Source organism: Eucyclogobius newberryi, unplaced genomic scaffold (genome assembly GCF_026437365.1).
Source record: "Eucyclogobius newberryi isolate DKJ021-1_F unplaced genomic scaffold, fEucNew1.0.hap1 SCAF_9, whole genome shotgun sequence".
Classification (NCBI taxonomy): domain Eukaryota; kingdom Metazoa; phylum Chordata; class Actinopteri; order Gobiiformes; family Gobiidae; genus Eucyclogobius; species Eucyclogobius newberryi.
The window spans coordinates 21,174,222-21,199,093 of NW_027316532.1; the positions used below are offsets into that span (position 1 = coordinate 21,174,222).

A 24,872-nucleotide genomic window follows, 5' to 3' on the forward strand; every position below is an offset into this window, starting at 1 on the left:
TGGGGGTGTTTGTATTTTCTATAAACACTCAGTTTACTCCAGATTTCTCAAGGTCTTTAAAACCATTACTTACTAATCATGTTCACCCTTTTAATCTAATGCATCAAATGTTTTCATATAAATATTTAATGTTAAATTAACTTTAAATGACTTTAAATTTCACAAACATGACCTACATCTGTGTCTACAACATACCAGGTAAACATGTTCTAATCAAATGTATTTTCTTTATTAAAAACATTGGATTTGATGGACACGTTGTTGCCTCACACCAGTTTCAAAGCGGAGTTCAGTGTTTAAAGCTCTTTGATCTGAGCCTCTGCAGCTCCTGAGTCAGAGCTAGTGCAGCCTCTGCAGCTCCTGAGTCAGAGCTAGTGCAGCCTCTGCAGCTCCTGAGTCAGAGCTAGTGCAGCCTCTGCAGCTCCTGAGTCAGAGCTAGTGCAGCCTCTGCAGCTCATGAGTCAGAGCTAGTGCAGCCTCTGCAGCTCATGAGTCAGAGCTAGTGCAGCCTCTGCAGCTCATGAGTCAGAGCTAGTGCAGCCTCTGCAGCTCATGATACTGTGAAAGAGCTGAACACAAACTCAGTAACACAACTGGCTCTGGCAACAAGGCTCAGATATATGTGCCAAAATATCGAAATATCGTGATACTAAATTTGGTGATACAGTATCGATATCGTGGACTGCTGCATTGATATATCGCCATGAGTCATTTTTGGTATAATTTCCCAAATCATTTTGCGTTACAATTTTGTGGCTTGTTTAAAGAAAGGAAACTTTGTGACTGTTGTGATGATTAAAATGAGTGTATTTAATTTTAAGTTTGTGCAGGTCGAGGTCTAACAAAGAAAAATGTTGTTATGTATTGGGTTCTTTAAAAAAAGTGATATATCATAGAATATCATGAGCGATATATCAATTATCGCACATATCGCAAAAACGTGATATGATCGTATCGTGTATCGTGAGGGACTCTCTGATCCAGCCCTAACAATTATAGTTGTTTATGTTTTAAACCAAAAGCACATTCCTACCTTTAAATAGTGTAATTATGACTTCATTATTATCATTTGTTTGTTTAGTGTACAACAGATTTATCAGGAGAATCACTCACTCCAAGTTAATGGTTTTAATGGACAATTGTAAAAAAAAAGAAATAAAAAATAAAATGTATAAATACTTTAAACCGATCCCCAAACGCATTATCCCAGAACAAAATATGTCTTTACAAATTAGCATAAAGTAGTTATTACTGTAAAACATTGGGTATTTTTTTCCATCACAGCCGCAAAAAAACGACACCTTTCCTTTTTTTTTTTTTACAAACTTTCCACCGACAAACGTTGAACATGAAACGGCGCGTGTTAGCTCGTCGTTAATAAACTCATTTATATCAAAAACACATTATCATTAAGAGCTATAAACACGTTATTATTAGTGCGTCAAGTGAGTTTCAGGCATAAAACAGGGCGTGGCGGATGCGTTGACTATAAATACAGTTCGAGACATACTCTTTCCCGAACGTCCATCGAGTATTCAAGACTCATACGGTAAACAAAAATGTTTACCGTATTTTCCGGAGTATAAGTCGCACCAGCCAAAAAATGCGTAAAAGAGAAGAAAAAAACATATAAGTCGCATTTTTGGGGGACATTTATCACTAAATCCACTGAATTCTTCTTCCTCTGTGTCACTTCTAAACAACTCCCCAAACTCCGGAGGTAGAGGAAGTGCAGATTCTAAAAAACTAAGAAAGGTGCTACTTATAGTTCGGAAAATACGGTAATAGGTAAAATACCAAAGTGTCAGTTTGAGCACAAGTGCGTTGCGTAGTTGTTCACGTGGAGGTAACTGGGAACTCAAGAGTTGGGCCCTAAACAACGAGAGCGTCTCTTTAGTGCAAACAGACTGGAGTCACGGCCCCGGAGGAGATCGCGACACGTAACCACCGTTCAGCAGCGGACGACGCCCTTCGTAAAGGTGGAGTAAGCCACTCCGACACTCGGGGGCGCTGCAGCGTGAAGAAACGGTTCATTTGAAACCGTTCGCACGCTCACTCCTCTGAACGTCAAAATGTGCACGCTTCAGAGTTAACGCACACTTCCGCGCCAGGGCCTCATTTACAAAGCACAAAAATATTACGTACGAACAAAACATCAATTTCCTCCTTGTGCCTCATCTCTAAACATCAAACTGCGCGGTTCAGAGTCTCCGGACACTTCCACATTAACTCATCTTTCTTCTCTGACTCTTTTTCTACATCACAAACGTAACATGTAAATCATTTGTGTTCGTGCGGTTTGTAAATGAGACCTTGGGGCGCTCGTCTCGTTCAAAGCCAAAGTGTGGAACATCGCGGGCAAAGCAATAACACACTCCACCGGAAAAGTTACCCCGTCCACCTTTAACATGTAGCTGAAGCTCCTCTAAAGACAACTGGACAAACAAAAATAAAATAATAATAAAAATAACTCGACAGATTTCGTATAATCCCTCAGAAAACATTTAAATGTCATACGTTTTTCCCCTCCACAGCGACGTCGGCAGTGTCGTTTTCAAGCTCGTCAATTTACAAAAGTTTGGGGTTAATGAAACATAACTCATAAAAATACTGCATCTTGAACACCAAAAATAACTTAATCCACCTTTACAATCGCCCGAGGCCGTCTCTGTAAAAAAGAGACGAGTCCCGGGTCTAAAAGACATTAAATGAACATAAACAGAGAAACAAATGAAAACACTGCTTATTGATTTCCTATTGCTTTAGCGAGGCCGTCCTCCGTCTGCGACCGCAGCTTCATAAAGATCACCGTCTCAACTGTCTCTGCACAAACAAGAGGCAGCCATCTTTTATTGTCGTCATCTTTTCACTTTTGAGTCTTCTTTGATTTTCCACATCATCAGCTCCATACAAGCGGACGCGTCTTCGCTCGAGTCGTGGCCCCCAACTAGCAAACAAGAAATGATTTAAGTTCATTACCGGTTATTAATGACAATCAACATTTAATGATTCTGATAAAGCACTCGGCAACATATTTATTATTATTGCTAAACGTTAAAACAGACCACTAATCGTGTCGTCGTCAAACACACCTGCAGTCAAGATTGACGTAAACTTATTGAACTTATAACTTTAAACAGTTCACAAACAGTGACCTCTGCTGGTCACAGTCTGTAGTGCCAACAGTGACCATGTTAACGCCAAAGCCATGTTTTAGTCTTTGAACTGTCATAAACACAGAATAGCGAATAAATAAAAGTAAAATACGGTTATAAAAAGAATAAATATGAAATAGAGGCAAAAAAGTGATATTTAAACTCAAATGGTTTAAGAGAAAAATGATTAAATGTAAAAAAAAAAGTAAAAAAAAACCCTAAATATATAAATGTCTTAAATTTGTGTCAAAACATTCTATATACTATATGTTTTTAGATTATTCAAAGTTGTATTACTCATATGATAGTTAATTGTGTGTATATAGTATTTTTAAGCTTCTCTGTTCAAGTCCGCCCCCTTGTGGACCAATGAAGTTTGTCCAGGTCCGTTCACACTGATGTGGACTTGGTTTGGTCTATTCTGAGTTTAGTCACAATCTAGAACAAGTTTAGTTTGGGTTTAGTCCCACTTTAGTCATGATCTAGAACAGGTTTAGTTTGGGTTTAGTGCCACTTTAGTCATGATCTAGAACAGGTTTAGTTTGGGTTTAGTGCCACTTTAGTCATGATCTAGAAAAGGTTTAGTTTGGTTTTAGTCCCACTTTAGTCATGATCTAGAACAGGTTTAGTTTGGGTTTAGTCCCACTTTAGTCATGATCTGGAACAGGTTTAGTTTGGGTTTAGTGCCACTTTAGTCATGATCTAGAACTGGTTTAGTTTGGTTTGGTTTTAGTCCCACTTTGGTCATGATCTAGAACAGGTTTAGTTTGGATTTAGTCCCACTTTAGTCATGATCTAGAACAGGTTTAGTTTGGATTTAGTGCCACTTCAGTCATGATCTAGAACAGGTTTAGTTTGGATTTAGTCCCACTTTGGTCATGATCTAGTACAGGTTTAGTTTGGATTTAGTCCCACTTTGGTCATGATCTAGAACAGGTTTAGTTTGAGTTTAGTCCCACTTTAGTCATGATCTAGAACAGGTTTAGTTTGGATTTAGTCCCACTTTGGTCATGATCTAGAACAGGTTTAGTTTGGATTTAGTCCCACTTTGGTCATGATCTAGAACAGGTTTAGTTTGAGTTTAGTCCCACTTTAGTCATGATCTAGAACAGGTTTAGTTTGGATTTAGTCCCACTTTGGTCATGATCTAGAACAGGTTTAGTTTGGGTTTAGTCCCACTTTAGTCATGATCTAGAACAGGTTTAGTTTGGATTTAGTCCCACTTTAGTCATGATCTAGAACAGGTTTAGTTTGGATTTAGTGCCACTTTAGTCATGATCTAGAACAGGTTTAGTTTGGATTTAGTCCCACTTTGGTCATGATCTAGAACAAGTTTAGTTTGGATTTAGTCCCACTTTGGTCATGATCTAGAACAGGTTTAGTTTGAGTTTAGTCCCACTTTAGTCATGATCTAGAACAGGTTTAGTTTGGATTTAGTCCCACTTTGGTCATGATCTAGAACAAGTTTAGTTTGGATTTAGTCCCACTTTGGTCATGATCTAGAACAGGTTTAGTTTGGATTTAGTCCCACTTTAGTCATGATCTAGAACAGGTTTAGTTTGGATTTAGTGCCACTTTAGTCATGATCTAGAACAGGTTTAGTTTGGATTTAGTCCCACTTTGGTCATGATCTAGAACAAGTTTAGTTTGGATTTAGTCCCACTTTGGTCATGATCTAGAACAGGTTTAGTTTGAGTTTAGTCCCACTTTAGTCATGATCTAGAACAGGTTTAGTTTGGATTTAGTCCCACTTTGGTCATGATCTAGAACAAGTTTAGTTTGGATTTAGTCCCACTTTGGTCATGATCTAGAACAGGTTTAGTTTGAGTTTAGTCCCACTTTAGTCATGATCTAGAACAGGTTTAGTTTGGATTTAGTCCCACTTTGGTCATGATCTAGAACAGGTTTAGTTTGGTATTGCTCGTGGCCTCACCGCTGTCCTGGATGATGCGCTTGAGGTGGTCGGCCATCAGGTTCCTCAGGGCTCGTTTATAGGGTAAACCAAGACGATGAGGGAAAACTATGGCAGTGTCCACCACCGTGCTGTGGATCAGCTGCAAACACAAACACCATTATTCAGTCTCAAACTATAATCACAGTGCAATTAGTTTCCCCCACACAGAGTATATTGTAAAAGCAGAACTCGAGAAACGGGCTGAGAGCAGAATGACTGTGTTTTCTGTGTCACTTCATGCATTATTTATTGGCCTATACTTTTTAAAAACAATTCCTATGTATAGAAAATACACATTGTTTTGCATCTGTTGTGCTCCCCCGCCTTGGATTTGTCGCTAACACACCCTCTATTGACGGCAGTGGGAATTACCGGAAAATACGGTATTAAAAAAAAAAAAGAAAAAAGGAAAAAAATATATTTTGGCATGCGAAGAAAGCAGTTAAAATGAACAAAATGGCAGAAAGTTTGAGAAATACTTTTTGTGCGAGGATTTATGGAGAAAGTTGAAACGGAGTGATTTCTGAGGCTCAGCACAAGACCACCTTGTGAACAGGATTAGTGAAACAAACTGGAACGACGCAAAATACAACTCCAGTTTTGTCATTTAGGAGTGAACAACGTTATAACATTGTTTCAAGAGACAAAAAGTCAATTTCGTATGATATCTGTTGTTTAAAAAAACGTCCTCTTTTCACGTTTTGAAAAGTGGTTCTTACAGCGTTAATGTTCATAGTTAGCTCGATGCTACCGTTAGCACCCACCTTCAGCGCTTGCAGGTCACTCTCCAGACTGTGCCCGAGCAGGACAGACTCGGCGCTGAACATACTGAGCAGAACGGCCTGGACGTCTCTCAAAGTGATGCTCACGTTCTCCAGATCCTCCTCCGTCACTCCGGAAAACCTGAGCGTTCCAACCACAAACCCGTTCGTCAGTTAAACCGTGGAAATGCGAGTCTGAAATAACGCACGGTACAATACAGATCTCGATTTCACCTCGTGTTGTAGTCCACGACTTTGCTGGCGGGTTTGACGAAAGTGTCGTAGATGACTTTGAGCGTCGAGTCGATGACTGTCACCCGAGTGAGCTCCAGGCCCTGCTTCGTGTAGCACTGGAGACAGAGTTTATTCAGAATATATTGCACTCAGACTGTGTATTTGTGGTCAATCCGGACAGCTTAAAGGCTACAAACCATTTCGCAGTCCAGGGCGAACACGCCAGCGTTTCCGTCGGCGGGCAGATGTTTACTGAAGGTGCTCACGAAGCCGTCCAGCGACTCTTTTCGTCCGTCCTGAACGTGTTGCTGTGAAAAATCAGAATCAGACCAGTTTTATCTGCAGTTCGGTGCGACGTAAACAATTCATATTCATAGTTTTATCATCTTGAATAAAAAGTTAACAATTAAATCATGAAGAATTACAAGACCTTTAGGATTAGACCAATTGAAATTCAATTCAAGTACCGTATTTTACGGACTATAAGTCGCACCAGCCAAAAAATGCATAATAGAGAAGAAAAAAACACATATAACTTGCACTGGAGTATTAAATGCGGTTGCAAGTGTGAAAATAACAAATAATATCACTTATACTTATCCTCCGGAGCGACTTAAATAAGTATAAGTCGCACCCCGGCCAAAACTATGAAAAAAGATGTGACTTATAGTCCGGAAAATACGGTACTAGGTAAAAAAAAAAAAAACAGCTTTTCAGAGAAGAGCTTTCAAGGGGAACAACATCTAAGTTATATAAATGCATTAATAGTCAGCTCTTCTAATAAATATATTCACATTAAATGGGGAGGAGGGTAATTTTGTTTTGACTCAATGGAGGACCACAAAATATGTCAAAGTACCCGATATTCACAAGGAAATGCAAAGAAACAGTGGTTGTCAGGAGGCAAACCACTATCACGTGTTCTGGGACTGAAAAAAAAGTCTGCTGTCAGACTTTACAACAAACACTGTTAGCCCTGAACATGTGTCATTCATCTTCATATTCATGTGCAATACTGTCATATTCATGTGCAATACTGTCATAATCATGTGCAATACTGTCATATTCATGTGCAATACTGTCATAATCATGTGCAATACTGTCATAATCATGTGCAATACTGTCATAATCATGTGCAATACTGTCATAATCATGTGCAATACTGTCATATTCATGTGCAATACTGTCATATTCATGTGTAATACAGTCATTCATGTGCAATACTGTGACATAATGTCAATCATCCTGGTGCAATATTCTCTGTCCAGATAACAGCTGTAAATAAGAGGGTTACTATTGTTTTTATTATTTTATTTTTATTAAGAGTATAAGAGGGTTTCTACAAGAGTGTTTTTTAAAGTTATCTGCTTTTTATTATTTACTTCTGTACCTACTTTGTGTTGCAACACAGGAATTTCCCCATCGTGGGACAAATAAAGGCTTATCTCATCTTATTAACAATGCACTGCAGGCGCCGACTTGATTTCAGAACAGTGAACTTGGGCCTCAGAACTCCTGCCACAATGAATGGATACTTTTGGAACGTACTTTTGGCAGCAGGAAAAAAGGCCACACTGACTGGACTGACATTAAAACCCACATTCAGACTTAATTCGAACATGGACAAATTTGCCAGAATCTGGACCAAACCCATTTATTATTTAAATGTGTCGTAATTTTGTTTCCATTGACGTTTAATTGATGTCTTATCGTGTTCTTATTTTGTGTTGTGTTGTGTTCAGTATTGTTCTCGTTTTTTTTCTTTATTGAAACAAATAAAAAATAGCTCAAATAAACTGCAATTGTAAATAGAGTGTTACCTTGCAAACCTGGCATCCCGGTGACCCGACCGTCCCAGAGCAGCAGCTGTAGCTCGTCTCCCAGCCTCCAGACACTGACACAAATACAGTGACATTTAATATGAGAATGATGTAAAGAGAGGATTATAGACACGTGGAAAACGAAGGAGCAGAAACTGAACAGTGGGAACGTTTTTGTTTATTATTCGTCTAAATGTGTTTTTTTATGTTAATTTGGTTACGGTACACGTCTCTGGTTTTGGTAATTGTTAGATTTTTTTTGGTTTTGTTTAATATTTAAGATGAATAAACATTTGATTTCTCTGTTTTTTGTACTTTTTTCTTTTCTTTCTGTCATTGCTGTGGTTGTTATGGTTATTGTATCTATATTTATACATACATTATGATTGATCTGTGTTTCTCTTAAGTAACAAAAGTAAAATAAAAAATAAAAATATGAATTGAATTGTGAAAAAAAAAAAGTAAACCATATAAAACAGGTGTTAAAAATAAATAAATTCATAAAAATTAAGGTCTGGAAACAAAATTATTACTTTTTTACGCATACATTTTTGGTTTGATTACCGTATTTTCCGGACTATAAGTCGCACCTTTTTTCATAGTTTTGGCCGGGGTGCGTCTTATAATTATATGACTTATATGTGATATTATTTGTTATTTTCACACTTGCAACCGGATTTCATACTCCAGTGCGACTTGTATGTTTTTTTCGTCTCTATTATGCATTTTTTGGCTAGTGCCAGTGCGACTTATACTCCGGAATTTTTTTTATATTTTGTCTCATTATAACATATAAAAATGTCGTTCAATATTAGGGTTAAACATGGCCATTTTCTCCACTCAATTTAACACAATAAACACCAAAGAACCGCATGAGTTCAGAGTTTGCGGTGGATCTCAAGCTGATCATTCATTTCCCAGCCCCCACGTGAAACTGAAATGTTTAAGAACCTTTATGTCGCCGTAACCGTCCCCAGTGAAAGTTGCACTCTTCTTTTCGGACACAGCTTCCGTTGACATTGATTGTGTATTCGGCACCGCACCGACAGCAGACCTTGTTGAACGCTGGAAACAAACAAACAATAAACCCAGGATAAAGTCACAGTGGTGTATGTGGTCGTCATGAGGGACTGTGAGATGTTTACGGTCTATGGGAGGCGCCTTCTTCTCTGGGAGGTTGCATAGAACAGCTCTGCCTGAGGACTCGGGGTCTTTCCTTGGATAACCGTGCTCCTGAAGCTGCTCTTCTGTCATCAAGTATGTCTTCAACTTGTGGTACAGAGTCGCTCCTGTGAAAACAGTTTTGATTTCTGGTAATAAAGCAGAGTACAAATGACCTGTGAGCATAAACACATATTTAAGGTAAAAGCTTAAAGTGGACATTCTTGTGGCTTAATCTGCTTTTAAACATGCTTTTGCTTACATTGGGACAAGTATTTCACTGTTTCCAAATTAAAATGATGTATACATTTGGAAAACACACCTTAAAAACTACAACTCAGTTTCCAATGAGGCGTTGGGAGTGCCCTCTGCTGTCAGAAATGAGCATGAACTATGAATAAATAAATTAAGTTTTACTTTTTAGGCAACATCTTAGTTATAGAAATAGGTACAAAAATGTTAGTTACATAAATGTGTACAATACTATAGGGAGGAGAGAAAATAATTAGAAATGTTTCCCCGTATGTAACAGTAAATGTTATTATGCTTTTTTCTATTATTTATTTCATTTATTTAAGATATTTAAATTTACTTATTAATTTATTGTATTACATTTTGGTTAAATTTTGATTAAATTTAAATTTATTAATTTGTTTGTTATTTTTTCTTTTTCCTCTACTGTTTTATTTTTTGTCTTGTTGTGTGTCTTGTCCTTTGTTATTTCCTAACAGCTGGACCTGACAGAGTTCACGTGGCTCCTTAAAATAAATAATTGAATAAAACCAAAGGGTAAATCTCACCACAGAGTTTCTCCTCGCTCTGTTTGCCCTTCCTGTTCAGGGTGAAGCTGGTGGTCGCTGCCAGACGACCCCCGAGGACCTCCTCGTGCGACTGGGCCCTTCTGTTCGATGCCAACGCTTGTGGTCCTGGAGATAACAGCGGCGTCAGTGAAATACATTTAGACGTTTAGTCGGAGCAGATTTATACCACGGTCAGAGAGGATTCCTATGTGAAAACGTCCCTGTGGTAAATATAACCGTAGTCTTACATACAGTCTCAGTTTGTGAAATGGATGAATAAAAGTGGAAAAATACAGGAGTCGCACAGTCTACAGTACGCTGCCATCAGAACGCAAAATTTCATCTAATTTATGCAAAAGGAACACACATTTGTGGCAGTTTAAACATTGAGTTTTCTCAGGAAATGTGCTGTGTACTGTTCTGCAGCTCAGGTCCAACCAGGAAGCAAAATTATCCACTTAAACCAATGATTCAGGCTTAGAAGCAGCTTTATTAAGGAATTAGGACATTAATTAAGACGTTACTAAGCCTGAAATCTATCCTGAAGTATTTGTTGTAGTAGTAGTAGTTAGTAGTAGTAGTTATTGTTGACAGGAGCTGCAGTAGCAGGAGCTGCAGTAGCAGTAGCAGTAACAGTAGCCTAGCAGTAGCAGTAGCGGTAGCACAGCAGCAGTAGTAGTAGCAGTAGCAGCAGCAGAAGCAGCAGTGGCAGTAGTAGCAGCAGTAGCAGCAGTAGTAGTAGTAGCAGTAGTAGTAGTAGTAGTAGTAGTAGCAGTAGTAGTAGTAGTAGTAGCAGTAGTAGCAGCAGTAGCAGCAGTAGTAGTAGTAGTAGCAGTACCAGCAGCAGTAGTAGCAGTAGTAGTAGTAGTAGCAGTAGTAGTAGTAGTAGCAGCAGTAGCAGTAGTAGCAGCAGTAGTAGTAGTAGTAGCAGCAGTAGCAGTAGTAGCAGTAGTAGCAGCAGTAGTAGTAGTAGTAGCAGTAGTAGTAGTAGTAGTAGCAGTAGTAGCAGCAGTAGCAGCAGTAGTAGTAGTAGTAGCAGTACCAGCAGCAGTAGTAGCAGTAGTAGTAGTAGTAGCAGTAGTAGTAGTAGTTGCAGTAGTAGCAGCAGCAGCAGCATCAGTAGCAGTAGTAGTAGCAGCAGCAGTAGCAGTAGTAGTAGTAGCAGCAGCAGCAGTAGCAGTAGTAGCAGCAGTAGTAGTAGTAGTAGCAGCAGTAGCAGCAGTAGTAGCAGCAGTAGTAGCAGCAGTAGCAGTAGTAGTAGCAGCAGTAGTAGTAGTAGTAGCAGTAGTAGTAGTAGTAGTAGCAGCAGCAGCAGTAGCAGTAGTAGCAGCAGCAGCAGCAGCAGCAGTAGCAGCAGCAGCAGCAGCAGCAGTAGCAGCAGCAGCAGCAGCAGTAGCAGCAGTAGTAGTAGCAGTAGTAGCAGTAGCAGCAGTAGTAGCAGCAGCAGCAGCAGCAGCAGCAGCAGCAGCAGCAGCAGCAGCAGCAGCAGTAGTAGTAGTAGTAGTAGTAGTAGTAGTAGTAGTAGCAGTAGTAGTAGAAGTAGTAGTACTCACTCTTGACAGGAGCTGCAGGCGCGTCACTTTTGCCTCGGAGCTTCTTCAGAGTGTTGACGGCGACGTTGAGGTAGATGTTTTTGCTGCTGCTGCGCTCGTACACCACCTTCTCCTCATCCAGAGCCTGGAACACACCACATAGGATTAAAGCAGCGCCACGGAACCTTTCTGCTGCTTGCTCCGCTTCAGCCACAACAATATCTGAAGTCGAGTTGTACTTTTTGATCATTGTAATGTGACCAAACAGAAATTTTGCGTACCATCTGAAAAGCGTCCGACTCCGACGCGCAGAACTTCGAGCACTCGTCGATGAAGGTGTTGAGGTAGCGCTGCCGGACGTTTGTGGGCACTTTGGCTCCGAACTCCGTGGGGATGACGGGACGCTTCATGGACGTGCTCTGAAACGAGAACGGAGAAGTTCAAAACAGGTTCAAGGATGTTCCACAGCAGGACTTTAAAACGCTTTATGACAGGTATCAGGTTAACCTAAACTAAAAAAATATAATTGTGACCATTTTAGATGTAAACTTGAGCCTTTTATTTCAATCTGTCGTCCAAAAAACAGACCAAAATGTAAATAACCTTTTATATCTGGCTGTTTTTGGTTAATTTAACTTATTTTGTCTTTCGTGACATCCCTCCAGGTCTCAGCTTGGTTTGAATGTCGATGTCGTCCATGTCCAGTAAAGTATGAGAGCTTTGTTACAATTTTCTAATTTTGACTTTATTTGATGTAGTTATACCTGTTGTACATTATAGTTCTACACCAATCGGGAAGGTATTTGTGGAGAAAACAATGATAGATCTGTGGACAATGACAGGAAGTGACCACACTTGGGACACTCGTTCCAGTTTATGCAGAATTTACACAACTTTTTTTACTCTCTAAACATTAATTCGACAAAATAAAGTTGCTCACATATATTCTAATTCGTCAAATTTAAATAATTGTGACATTAGATGAGTTTAGGCCCAGTGTCTGCTAGTGTGATGTCATCAATTACAAACAGGAAGTGAAGTTATAAACCTAAAAGAAATGTTTATTGCACTTCCAAACCCGAGTCCTTACTGTGACCTTTAATCTACACAATGAACAGTTTGTAATGTTGACACAGTGAAGTCTGTTGACAGAGTGAAGTGAACTCAAGCGGAGGGTAGTGGAGGGTAAACCACCTTGAGAGTGGGCGTATGTGCCACCCTCCTCTGCAGGGCCGTGGTGGAGGTCTTGGACTGGATTCCCGCTGTGGTCTGACTCCGGACTGACGACTGTGACTGAGTGGGAGACAACACTCGGCTCGTGTCGGGTTTGGCCTTTGCAGCACCTTTTCAAAACAGAACAGGTCAAAGGTCGCGTGTCGAGGGGGGATGTGACAGTGTTCAAATCTCACAGTGTTATTACAATATATCTCATGGTATAATATTTATTGCAATATTTTGAAGAGTAGAGTGGCACAAATTGGGAAAAAATACCTAATTGCGATTGTGATTAGGTTCTTAATTTATGTTCAAATAAGACTTTTCTCTTCATGTGCTGTTCACAAGTTTCTCTCCTTCGTTTCAGACACTGTCGATGTCGACGACTGCACCTTAGACGCCCCATCTCACCACCCTGACCTACATGTTCCCATCTGCCTGGATGAACTCCCTCTACACTAAATAAACTCTTCCTCATCTGCCTGGATGAACTCTCTCTACACTAAATAAACTCCTCCTCATCTGCCTGGATGAACTCTCTCTACACTATATAAACTGCTCTTCATCTGTCTGGATGAACTCTCTCTACACTAAATAAACTGCTCTTCATCTGCCTGGATGAACTCTATCCACATTAAATAAACTGTTCTTTATCTACCTGGATGAACTCCCTCTACACTAAATAAACTGTTCTTTATCTGTCTGGATGAACTCCCTCTACACTAAATAAACTGTTCTTTATCTGTCTGGATGAACTCTCTCTACACTAAATTAACTGCTCTTCATCTACCTGGATGAACTCTCTCTACAATAAATAAGCTGCTCCTCATCTGCCTGGATGAACTCTATCCACATTAAATAAACTGCTCTTCGTCTGCCTGGATGAACTCTCTCTACACTAAATAAACTGTTCTTCATCTACCGGGATGAACACTCTCTACACTAAATAAACTGCTCTTCATCTGCCTGGATGAACTCTCTACACTAAATTAACTGCTCTTCATCTGCTTGGATGAACTGTCTCTACACTAAATAAACTGCTCCTCATCTGCCTGGATGAACTCTATCCACATTAAATAAACTGCTCTTCGTCTGCCTGGATGAACTCTCTCCACTAAATAAACTGCTCCTCATCTGCCTGGATGAACTCTCTCTACACTAGATGAACCACCCTCCGTCTGTGGGAGTGGAGTCTCTCCTTCTCTGTGGTTCTCGCAGAGGTTTCTACTTTTTCCCCCAGAGGGTTTTATGTGTTTTCTCCTCACAGTGGGAGGGTCTAAGGACAGGGGATTCTGGGACATTTATCCATTTGCTAATTTCCTGTGAACATTGTTTCATCAGCTTTTCCATTTCACTGCCACAACAGTGAAATGGAATGTCCCCCCCTGTCTGTAATACCCTCCCCTTTTTTATTATGTTCAGCGTCTTTGGGTCACTGAAAAGCGCTATATAAATAAAAGTTATTATTATTATTATTATTATTATCACTGTCGCCCTTCGAGGCCACTGCTGCTGTGATTTTTGCTGTTACAAAAGTCACAGTTTATGCATTATGTCTGTACCTATTCGACTGGCTGTGGTGGGTGGGTTTGGGCGGTGTGCGATCCTCTTCTTTTCTCCAGAGACTCCGGCACTGTGGCTCTGTGCGGCCTCCCTCATCGACGCCGAGAGCTGAGCCGCCTGCTGCTGAGACAACTGCATGCGCTGGTAACACACCTCCTGAGCCGACGGGCGCTTGTACGGGCGCCCCGCGGCCTTCTTGGATGCGTCCACCTGGAGACCAACACCCGGTTTTATCATTCTGTGAAGGGTTAACCATAACAGTCTGACACAAACATGTCAAACTTTGATTGAACTTTTTCCTTCGTATCAATCGACCAATTTATGCACCACAATGAAGGACCTAAACTTTGGGTTGCTTTGGCGCAGGGGTTTCCAAACTTCCAAACTACTACTATTGCTTTAGCGTCATCTCCATATTACATTTGTTCAGTCGTTCATGAGATATCGTCATTTGCTTTTGGCGTAACCAGAACGTTGGAATATGATATAGATGTATAGAACTGCAGCTGATTTTCCTCTGTTGTGAAGAAAGGAGACAAAGATTACAGCTAATTACGAACAACACCACCTCGAGATGCGTTGACACTGAATATGGAGCCTAAAAACACTATTATTGACTATAGTTGAAGCACAACTTAGAACTATCAATATAAGATAAGATAATCCTTTATTGTCCACACATGGGGAAAATTCATTGTTGCAACGCAGGTAGATACAGGGGTAGATACAGAAGAAAAGAACAGATCACTTATAGGAAGTTTGAAAAACACTCTCAATAGAAGATATCTTATAGACAAAACCTCCCATTTCCCAACAAGGATGGAGGGGAAAAATAATAAAGATAAAATAAATAAATATATAATCAGTGTTTCTCATTAATAAAGAAGACTATGGTGCCCCCCATAGTCTAAAAGAAACTAACCAATCAACTAGTAAGACAAATAATACTTTTGACTTATTGTATTATCTTAAAAAGCATAAAAAGGAAACTACACTGTTTCCTGAAACTACAAGCTTGAATAGAGACAATAAGTGACATTTATCATCTTTAGCAGATAGTGAGGTTTCATTTAATGGAAAAAGGGGTTAATGCATCTTATGGCAGGAAGTACAAGTCCCCTTTTGTTCGAGTCCGGCGTTTATTTTTTCCATAGTCTGTCAGTTATGATGTCCGTCCATATATTAAACATTTTAGTTTAATCATTCATTCCGTCGTTCGTTCATTCCGTCGTTCGTTCATTCCGTCGTTCGTTCATTCCGTCGTTCGTTCATTCCGTCGTTCGTTCATTCCGTCGTTCGTTCATTCCGTCGTTCGTTCATTCCGTCGTTCGTTCATTCCGTCGTTCGTTCATTCCGTCGTTCGTTCGTTCATTCCGTCGTTCGTTCGTTCATTCCGTCGTTCGTTCGTTCATTCCGTCGTTCGTTCGTTCATTCCGTCGTTCGTTCGTTCATTCCGTCGTTCGTTCGTTCATTCCGTCGTTCGTTCGTTCATTCCGTCGTTCGTTCGTTCATTCCGTCGTTCGTTCGTTCATTCCATCGTTCGTTCGTTCATTCCATCGTTCGTTCGTTCATTCCATCGTTCGTTCGTTCATTCCATCGTTCGTTCGTTCATTCCATCGTTCGTTCGTTCATTCCATCGTTCGTTTGTTCATTCCATCGTTCGTTTGTTCATTCCATCGTTCGTTCGTTCATTCCATCGTTCATTATATTGTTCATTATTGGCTAGGCACATGAAACTTGGGACAGTGATAGAGCTACCTTTGACCTCTGACCTTTGACGAGTAAAACACACCTGGCAGCATCGCTCTATGTTAAACAGGAAGTCAGCCATGTCGAATCAAAGTGGCAATCATACTTGTCCTAGGTTTTTTGTCCGATCGAGCTCAAAACAACACCTTTTGCATCTAAAGACATTGAAATTTAATAAATATTCAAAAGAATGTTGATATTCTTTACAGGCTCCGCGTAACACGCCCTCAAAAAAGGCTTAATTTCTTGTTTTTTCCAGGACAAGTCACGCCTTTTGGAATTGATCTACGGAGCTCATATTTCACTCTTATGGACTTATTGGAAATAAACACCCATGTAACAAATTTACTCTATAGCGCCCCCTACCCATTGTGTGAAAACCTCAACATTGTCTGATTTGTTTGAAACTCATGGTTTATATTCTCCTCGAGACGCCATGAAAAAAGTGCATTACAGATATTGTGTATTTTCACAATTGGCCAGCAGGGGCGCAATTTGCTAGGTGACGGAGGTACAGGGAGGAGGGGGTGCAGCCAGGTCACCGAGGCTCTCTCTCTCCATTTTTCCCTGCTCAGGTCAGTGCAGAAGGTGCCTAGATCGCATGTGGCACTTACAAAATAAAGACCTCTGTGTTTTACAGATACAGAAGGAGTTTTGTTTTGACATAGCCTGACAGTGACAGATGATTGTCTAAAGAATAAAGTCTAAAGACATTTGACATAGCCTGACAGTGACAGATGATTGTCTAAAGAATAAAGTCTAAAGACATTTGACATAGCCTGACAGTGACAGATGATTGTCTAAAGAATAAAGTCTAAAGACATTTGACATAGCCTGACAGTGACAGATGATTGTCTAAAGAATAAAGTCTAAAGACATTTGACATAGCCTGACAGTGACAGATGATTGTCTAAAGAATAAAGTCTAAAGACATTTGACATAGCCTGACAGTGACAGATGATTGTCTAAAGAATAAAGTCTAAAGACATTTGACATAGCCTGACAGTGACAGATGATTGTCTAAAGAATAAAGTCTAAAGACATTTGACATAGACTGACAGTGACAGATGATTGTCTAAAGAATAAAGCCTAAAGAATAAAGCCTAAAGAATAAATGCCCCTATGTTTTAATAGATACAGAAGGAGTTTTATTTTGACATAGCCTGACAGTGACAGATGATAGCCTAAAGAACGTGTTAAAAGTCCTGTTTATTTCTGATGTTAAACAAAAACATTATTGTGACCACGCCCCCAGACTAACCCTATGGCCGCCATTGTCCTTTGATAATGAAGTTATCAAAGACGCTGAGTCAGCAATTTGGTTCAGGTCAAACTTTAACAAACTCCTCCTAGGGCGTTACGCCCACTGGCCTCAAATTGGTGTGGGGCGGTCGTGCGGAAAGGTGGTCGCGCGGGTGGCGAGAGCCATCCTTTTTTCTTGTTTTTCATTGTAATAAAAACAGATAAACATGCTTTCATTTTACTCTATTTTTCTAGCTATGTTGATTTCCTCTGTTTTTTTTTTACCAAACTATGACATTTTTGTGCGATTACAAATGCATCCTCCTGAAAACCGTTAAGCTCTCACTCACTTATCACAGCTTTTTACTTCCTCGTGTTTGATCGTGGGGATTTCCCGGAACTCGCCCACGTCTCAGGAACGCCGCATAAAGAAAGAAACAAAAACTAAACACTCACACTTCCTTTGGCCACACAATGCGAGACCCTCTTCTTCTGTCCAGGAAAGAGAGTGGTCAAAGCGCCGTCTGCGTCTCTCTCCTCGTCCGAATCTCTCGATGCCTTCAGGAGCACCACCGAAACGCAAAGAAACAAACATTTTAGCGACGACGACAAATGTAATACCAACAGCAATAGCAACAACGCGTTAGCCATGTAAAGTGGTGCAAAGACATTTGAAACACCGAAAACACCGTTTTATGTTTTAGTGGAGGATGCAAGGTTTCAATTTCTCCCTGAAGATAATTAAAGCTGGAATCGACTAAAAACAAGCCGAGGGCATTAATTATCTGACTAAAAGGGACAGAAGATGTGCTGATGGCAAAAAGCTCTAAAAACTATCATGAATCTCTTTAATCGGACCAAATATCGGACCCAAACCGCACTCACTAGACCAAAAGTACAGGTAAAAACTGGTTATTTATATGTAAAACGAGCAGGACAAACTCAGAGCTCATTCCTGCCTCCTTAAACTGCAATAATCAGTGGACTAAAGTAAACGAGTAGACTTGAGGTCCTTGTAGAAATGTTTTGTCCGGAATGTTCCAAAGAATGACATAAAACCTGTTGGAGACGAGCAGAACACTCCCAAGTATTTTTTGGGCAATAAAACCCCATAGTTTGTACAAGGCCGTATTTTAGAAGTCAAATTTGTAATTGTTGTGACGAGTGTAAAAGTTAAACATGTATTTCGTTAGTCAATTGAGATTTTTTTTCAAATACATTTTAAACCGATTAAAAGGGGGAAATATGGCGACTGATGTTAGAGAATATTTGCGAATAAAGTTTATTATTGATTAAAAACAGATTTTTATTTTTATTTTTTATTTAATCGTCACCGTCTTTGTTATAAAAGATCATTTGGCGTGCGTTTTAGAGGATTTTTAGTTCCGACAACGATTAATAAAAATGCGATTACAATTAGATAAGATTAGATAAACATTTAAAACAGAAAGCAAAGTTATAGATAGTGCGCGACATGAGGAAAACCATCTCTGCAAGAATTGAATGGAATAAAAAATCTAAATTTCTGCAAAATTTTTCAACTACCGTCATTTCATGCAAAACCTTCGTTTAGATCCGTAAAAACACGTTCTGAAATGTGATTCTTGTATTAGTTTGTCAGTTTATTAGATTATGTGTCGGTTCATAGGCCTATTGTCAATTCTCCTGAATGTGTTTTATCAGACAAAACACAATTACCGTATTTTCCGGACTTCAGCTACATGACGCACAGACAACGAACTGTGGTAAGTGTCCGATATGTTAACGTAACATATTAACTATAGTAGAAAAAGCTTCAGTTGTAGTCATCTGGACTCAGTTTGAAAAAATAGACGTTTCGACTTTCATCCAAGAGTCATTGTCAATAACAGAATTTAGGTCGAGAACTCTGATATTAATACTGTTCTGTGGTAAGACCCGCCCATTGGGAGGAGCCTTCCTGAAGTAGAAAGAGTTGTTTGTTTCAACAGAAACTCCCCCCTTGTATCTACCGAGCTAGCCTATTCAGAATCTTAATGGGCTATTAGAAACCTCTTTGTCTTTGTGAGACCCTGGCTCAACCACCCTGAGTACCTGATTAGCATCTGAATGTCCTCTACCTTTCCAGGGGTTCAGTAACCCATTATAAATAACAGGAAGATTAAACCTTAGCCCTCCATTTCTGTTTAAAGAAGGTCTTTCTTTTTTAACAAAAATAGCTTCCTTGACTCCTCTTTCAAACCATCTTTTCTCCCTGCTTAAAACCTTCACCTCACCGTCTTCAAACGAGTGATTAGAGGCTTCAAGGTGGAGATGCACGGCGCTCTGTGGTCCTGAACTAGTATTTCTTCTGTGCTGATAAAGCCTCTTGTGTAGAGGCTGTTTTGTCTCACCTATGTAACGTTCTTTACAACTTTCTTCACTGCATTGGATCGAATAAACTACATTGCTCTGTTTTTGAGTCGGCAACTTGTCCTTTGGGTGAACCAGTTTTTGTCTTAAAGTGTTTCCTGGTTTAAAATAAACAGGGACTTCGTGTTGTCTAAAAATTCTCTGCAGTTTTTCCGAGAGGCCAGACACATAAGGGATAGAGACACCCTTCCTTCTCTGTTCAGACAACACGAAGTCCCTGTTTATTTTAAACCAGGAAACACTTTAAGACAAAAACTGGTTCACCCAAAGGACAAGTTGCCGACTCAAAAACAGAGCAATGTAGTTTATTCGATCCAATGCAGTGAAGAAAGTTGTAAAGAACGTTACATAGGTGAGACGAAACAGCCTCTACACAAGAGGCTTTATCAGCACAGAAGAAATACTAGTTCAGGACCACAGAGTGCCGTGCATCTCCACCTTGAAGCCTCTAATCACTCGTTTGAAGACGGTGAGGTGAAGGTTTTAAGCAGGGAGAAAAGATGGTTTGAAAGAGGAGTCAAGGAAGCTATTTTTGTTAAAAAAGAAAGACCTTCTTTAAACAGAAATGGAGGGCTAAGGTTTAATCTTCCTGTTATTTATAATGGGTTACTGAACCCCTGGAAAGGTAGAGGACATTCAGATGCTAATCAGGTACTCAGGGTGGTTGAGCCAGGGTCTCACAAAGACAAAGAGGTTTCTAATAGCCCATTAAGATTCTGAATAGGCTAGCTCGGTAGATACAAGGGGGAGTTTCTGTTGAAACAAACAACTCTTTCTACTTCAGGAAGGCTCCTCCCAATGGGCGGGTCTTACCACAGAACAGTATTAATATCGGAGTTCTCGACCTAAATTCTGTTATTGACAATGACTCTTGGATGAGAGTCGAAACGTCTACTTTTTCAAACTGAGTCCAGATGACTACAACTGAAGCTTTTTCTACTATGGAACACGCCTGGACGAATGAGGGATTACACCGACGTAACATATTAACAGTTATTCAGATAACTATAGCATAAAGAACATGCTAACAAGTTTACCAAAGCGTCAGTATTACCCCAAATCACTAAATCCATTGAATTCTTCTTCCTCTGTGTCACTTCTAAACAACTCCACAAACTCCAGAGGAAGAGGAAGTGCGGAATCTTCCTAGAGCGCCCTCTTGAGGTTGCCAGTGTGAAAATAACAAATAATATCACATATAAGTCGCTCTGGAATACAAGTCGCACCCCGGCCAAAACTATGAAAAAAGGTGCAAGTTATAGTCCGGAAAATACGGTAGAAATGTTTCCCCAATTTGACCTTGAATCCGGCGTGATTTTGAACGCGGTCCGACCTCTATCGGAGCGGCGACTCGACTAAACGATCCCGAAACCCAAAAAGAGCGACCGAGCGACCGTACCTGCTTGGCCTGGCGCCCCTTGTCCTCTTTCTTCACGTCGTTGGACTCGTTGAATATCCTCAGACACTCCTCCAGCGGGTCGGACTCGAAGTCGAGATCGTCCTGCAGGTCGGACAGGTCGACGCCCAGGCTCTCCGCCGCTCCGCCTTTCGCCGCCGCGCCGCCGTCGACCTCGTCCTCCGAGCCGGACGACTTCCTCTTGCTGGGACGCCTCTTCACCGCCTCCGCGCACTTCCTCACCACCATCTCCTCCTCTTCGTGGTCGTCGTCGTACGCCTCCATAGGCTCCGCCTCCTCTGGGCTCTCGTCTCCAAACAAATCGGCGTGACTCAGGCTTAAACTTCGCTCTTTCTCTCTGTTTTTTTTCGTCAAACTTCTCGGGCTATTAGTGTTTTTAGCCTTATCTTTGCTACTCGTGCTTTTGCCATCGCTACTGCCACGACCGGAGCTGGTTTTGCCTTCTACCTGCACACCTTTGGGACTCTTACCGCCGTCGAGCTTACCGTTTTTGTGATCGTGCCTGCTCTTCTCCTTACCGTCGGAGATTTTGGCTCTCTTGCCGTCGCTCCCGCCGCCCTCTCCGTCCCCGCGGCGTTTATTGCCCGAGTCGGTTTTTAATCTGTCCGCCGACCTTGCCTTCGAATCGCTCCGTCTCTCTACCTTTTCCGCCTCCTTGCTCGTTCTCGTCTTTTCCCCGCTCTTCTCGCCCCCCTTCTTTCCGTTGCTCTTGTTTTCTTTCTTCGAAGCGCTGTGATTCGAGGTCTTCAGCGCTTTAGTCTTTTCGACCCTGCCGCCGCTTTTGCTACAGGACGTCGTGTTCGTTTTGCTCGACTCTTTGACCGTTTTTTTCTCGGCTTTGCCACTGTCCGATCTCCTTTTCTCTGGACCGCTTTTGTGTTCCGTGCGGTCCGGCTCCGTCAAGTCGATCACCTCGTCTTTATTCCTTTGCGTCAGTGCGCTCTGAACACACTCGTTCGCCCTTGCTTCTTTTACCCTCCCGTCCACGTCCGCCACGCCGCCGCGCCTTTTCAGCCGCAGGTTACTTAGCGAAGTCGGCTTGTACTCCGACGCCGAGCTTTCCCCGTCCGAGTCCGATATCGTGTACTTTTTAGTGTCCACGGACGCTCGCGGGGGCTTTTTAAACGAGACTACATACTCCTCGGTGGAGCTCGGGACTCTGGATGACTTTCCGTTGCTTTTGCTTCTCGCGATCTCGTCTTTTTTGCTCTTGCCCGCGATACTCGCCGAGTAATTTGATAGAGGGTCGTACTCCATGTCCGTGGAAGGCTTGGTATTGTCCAGGGTGTACTTAGATTTGGACGATGTGCCGTTGTTGTGCTGTTGCTGTGCGGAATACTTTGGACTTGGGGGCGACGAGAAGGGCTTTTGAGTCGACTTTTTCATCGAAGTGGGAACGTACTCCATCGAATTTGCACTCTTTTCCGGCGCGCTTGTATCCAACGTGTACTTGCTGCAGCCGGGACTCGGGTTATAGTCTGCCGAGGTCATCTGGTAACTCCCGGGGTCGTAGGCCATGTGCGACGCCGGTACCTTCTTGGGTTTGGCGCTCTCCGGCGCGGCGCCCTCGCCGGGGCCGTAGGGTTCGTCTCCGATCCGCGAGAGCTTCCGCTTCTCCTGCTCCATCTGGCCGCGCACCTCCTCGATGGCGCGGTTGACCAGCGCCAACGCGCCGCTGATGTCGCCCGACGGCTGCTCATCGTGCGGCCCCGCGGGATGCACCACCTCCGGGTTAAAGGGGTCGTAGCCTTGTTCTGCGGAGAGAGAGAGACCAGAGAGACAACAAGCGATCAGGCTCAACGGAAGAACACAGTACGATTACAAACTCATGGATATAGCAACCGTTACTTTGAAGATATGCAACATTATATTATCAAGTTAGATGCGGGCAAGATATCGAAATGTAGATAATATCGTGAATGTTGCTCTGAAGATAAGCAAAATGTGAACATCGAGTAAATCACTTGCTACAAAAAGCTGATTAAAGATAAAAATGAGACTCAGTTTGTTGTAAACTTAGTATTTCTGAAGTTTTGTGATTCATTTTAGAGATATTTCACATTTGTCTGATGATAAAACGTGACGTGTTTTGACAAATTTCTGTTGGATTGACATAAATGTTATAGGGATACAAATCAATCACCCCTACGGTAACGGTAAACTTTGAAAAAGAGAGAAACGTCTAAAATTGACTTCGAATTGACCTTGAAAAGAGACAGAAACGTGCATTTTGGTGGTTAATTTTATGGTTCATTCGCATTTTTTACCATAGTTGAACCTCAACCAAACCTTTTTTAAATATCGATATTGCCCACACCTTCTTGAAAAACATCTCGCTGCTGCTGAACACGTTTGAAAACCACCTGCAGCCTCAGTATTTACACAACATCGTACAAGGAATGACCTGTTTGACTGTTGCATGTTTGAGTGCGAAGCCTTCAGCACATTCCACCAAACGAGCAGGAAACAAATCTCTCTTCGTGTTTACTCAAACCCAGAAACACCGTCCTTTTACCGAGCACTGAGATCTCCTAAGAGTTTGAACATCTGCTCAGAATAATCCACGAATATCTGCCGGAAATACTAATTGCTTTTACATATTACTCCCATTACACTGACAATACGTAACTCGTCTCAAACTAAGAAGATAAACACGTGTAAATATTAACTTACTGACAGCTTAGTGAAAAATATATAAATTATTCTGTCATCTGAATGTTAATGATTGTTAAACAGAGGCAAAATGAAGTAAAACAGAACATATTTTCACAGAACTAACATCAGATCTCAATGCTAATCGTTTTAAATGGTAGACATGCTTTGATGTTTGCTTTTCTATTACATGGATTAAAAATAAACCCTTTGTAAAACCATTCACAAAAGCATAATGTGTGATAAAGCTTGCAAGATCTCTGTAGATCAAATTAAAGAACTATTTCTGGAAGTATTTGTCCAGTAAATCCTACAAAAATCAGGATCTGTGTGTAATAATTCCCTATGAGACAAATCATGTAAAACACAACAGTAAATGTGTTTAGACAAAGCCCTGACATACTCTACATGCATTTTTATTCGACAAAACAATCTGGATCTCGTCATTTTCCTTAGTTAATCTCAGTTTCTCAATACAAATCACTTTATGCCTTGACATTACCTCCAGGTACAGAACATTTAACATAAACTCTTGGTGCTTTCAGGAGCCGGCGTTAGCTCCCTTTAACCGCAGAGCATGTGCAAACTCTCCGGTGCATTGCGTGCGAGTTTAGACAGAGTAAAGTGTGTACATTTATCCAGTAAAGTTTCACCTTTGTGGCCAATTTGCGGCTCTTTCTTGCCTTCCGCGGCTCCGTAGGACACGAGTCTGTGGCTGCTGTGCCTGAAGTGACAGTACGGTCTATTACAGCCATTCTTTCCGCCTTTGCCGTCGCCGTAGTCGCCGTAAAACGGGCAGTCAATCCCGCGGAAGAAGCCGGTGGATCGTAACATGGTTTACAGACGTCGCTCTCATTCCCGTTTCACGTTTGGAACTCGGGGAATTGCGTTCTCGCGGCAGGAATCTTGTGGGCGACAGAACAATAACAACGTCCCTACGGCGCCATGTTGGATCCATCCGGAAGTGGAAACAACGCGAGAACGTCGAACAATGTTGCGTGACCGAAGTTTAATGTTGTGTTTATATTATAACTGCATGTATGTACGCGCAGTTAACTTAAAGTTTATTGTTAAATTTAACCGTATAAATTATATTTAATGGTTTATAGAAATTGTTCAGCATAATGGTAGGATAGTTCTTTTTAACCGTTATAATAATATGGGTATGTGAATGCGTGATTTATAGAATAGTTTTTTTCTTTGCCATCAAACTCCAGGCGAATGCA

At 41.1% G+C, this 24,872-nt stretch overlaps 1 protein-coding gene across 1 annotated transcript; it reads right to left on the minus strand.

Moving 5' to 3' along the window:
• Positions 1–1,302: 1,302 nt before the first annotated feature.
• On the minus strand, positions 1,303–24,595 carry rexo1 (REX1, RNA exonuclease 1 homolog). Its single transcript, XM_072438367.1, has 16 exons — positions 24,300–24,595; positions 20,977–22,748; positions 17,643–17,744; positions 14,195–14,405; positions 12,612–12,760; positions 11,699–11,836; positions 11,439–11,562; positions 9,886–10,011; positions 9,070–9,213; positions 8,876–8,989; positions 7,925–7,998; positions 6,302–6,412; positions 6,105–6,220; positions 5,874–6,012; positions 5,089–5,209; positions 1,303–2,947 (listed from the first exon to the last, which is right to left on the minus strand). The coding sequence occupies exons 1-16, from the start codon at positions 24,478–24,480 to the stop codon at positions 2,859–2,861; spliced, it is 3,711 nt and encodes a 1,236-aa protein (XP_072294468.1). The 5' UTR covers positions 24,481–24,595; the 3' UTR covers positions 1,303–2,858.
• Between the last annotated feature and the right edge of the window lie 277 nt (positions 24,596–24,872).

Excerpts from the sequence above, each read along its gene's own strand:
- rexo1 (XM_072438367.1), bottom strand. The coding sequence starts at position 24,480 with ATGTTACGATCCACCGGCTTCTTCCGCGGGATTGACTGCCCGTTTTAC. Across the intron at positions 12,761-14,194 it reads CACCACAGCCAGTCGAATAG|GTGCTGCAAAGGCCAAACCC; the intron begins GTACAGACATAA and ends TGTTTTGAAAAG. Across the intron at positions 11,837-12,611 it reads CACATACGCCCACTCTCAAG|AGCACGTCCATGAAGCGTCC; the intron begins GTGGTTTACCCT and ends TTCTCGTTTCAG.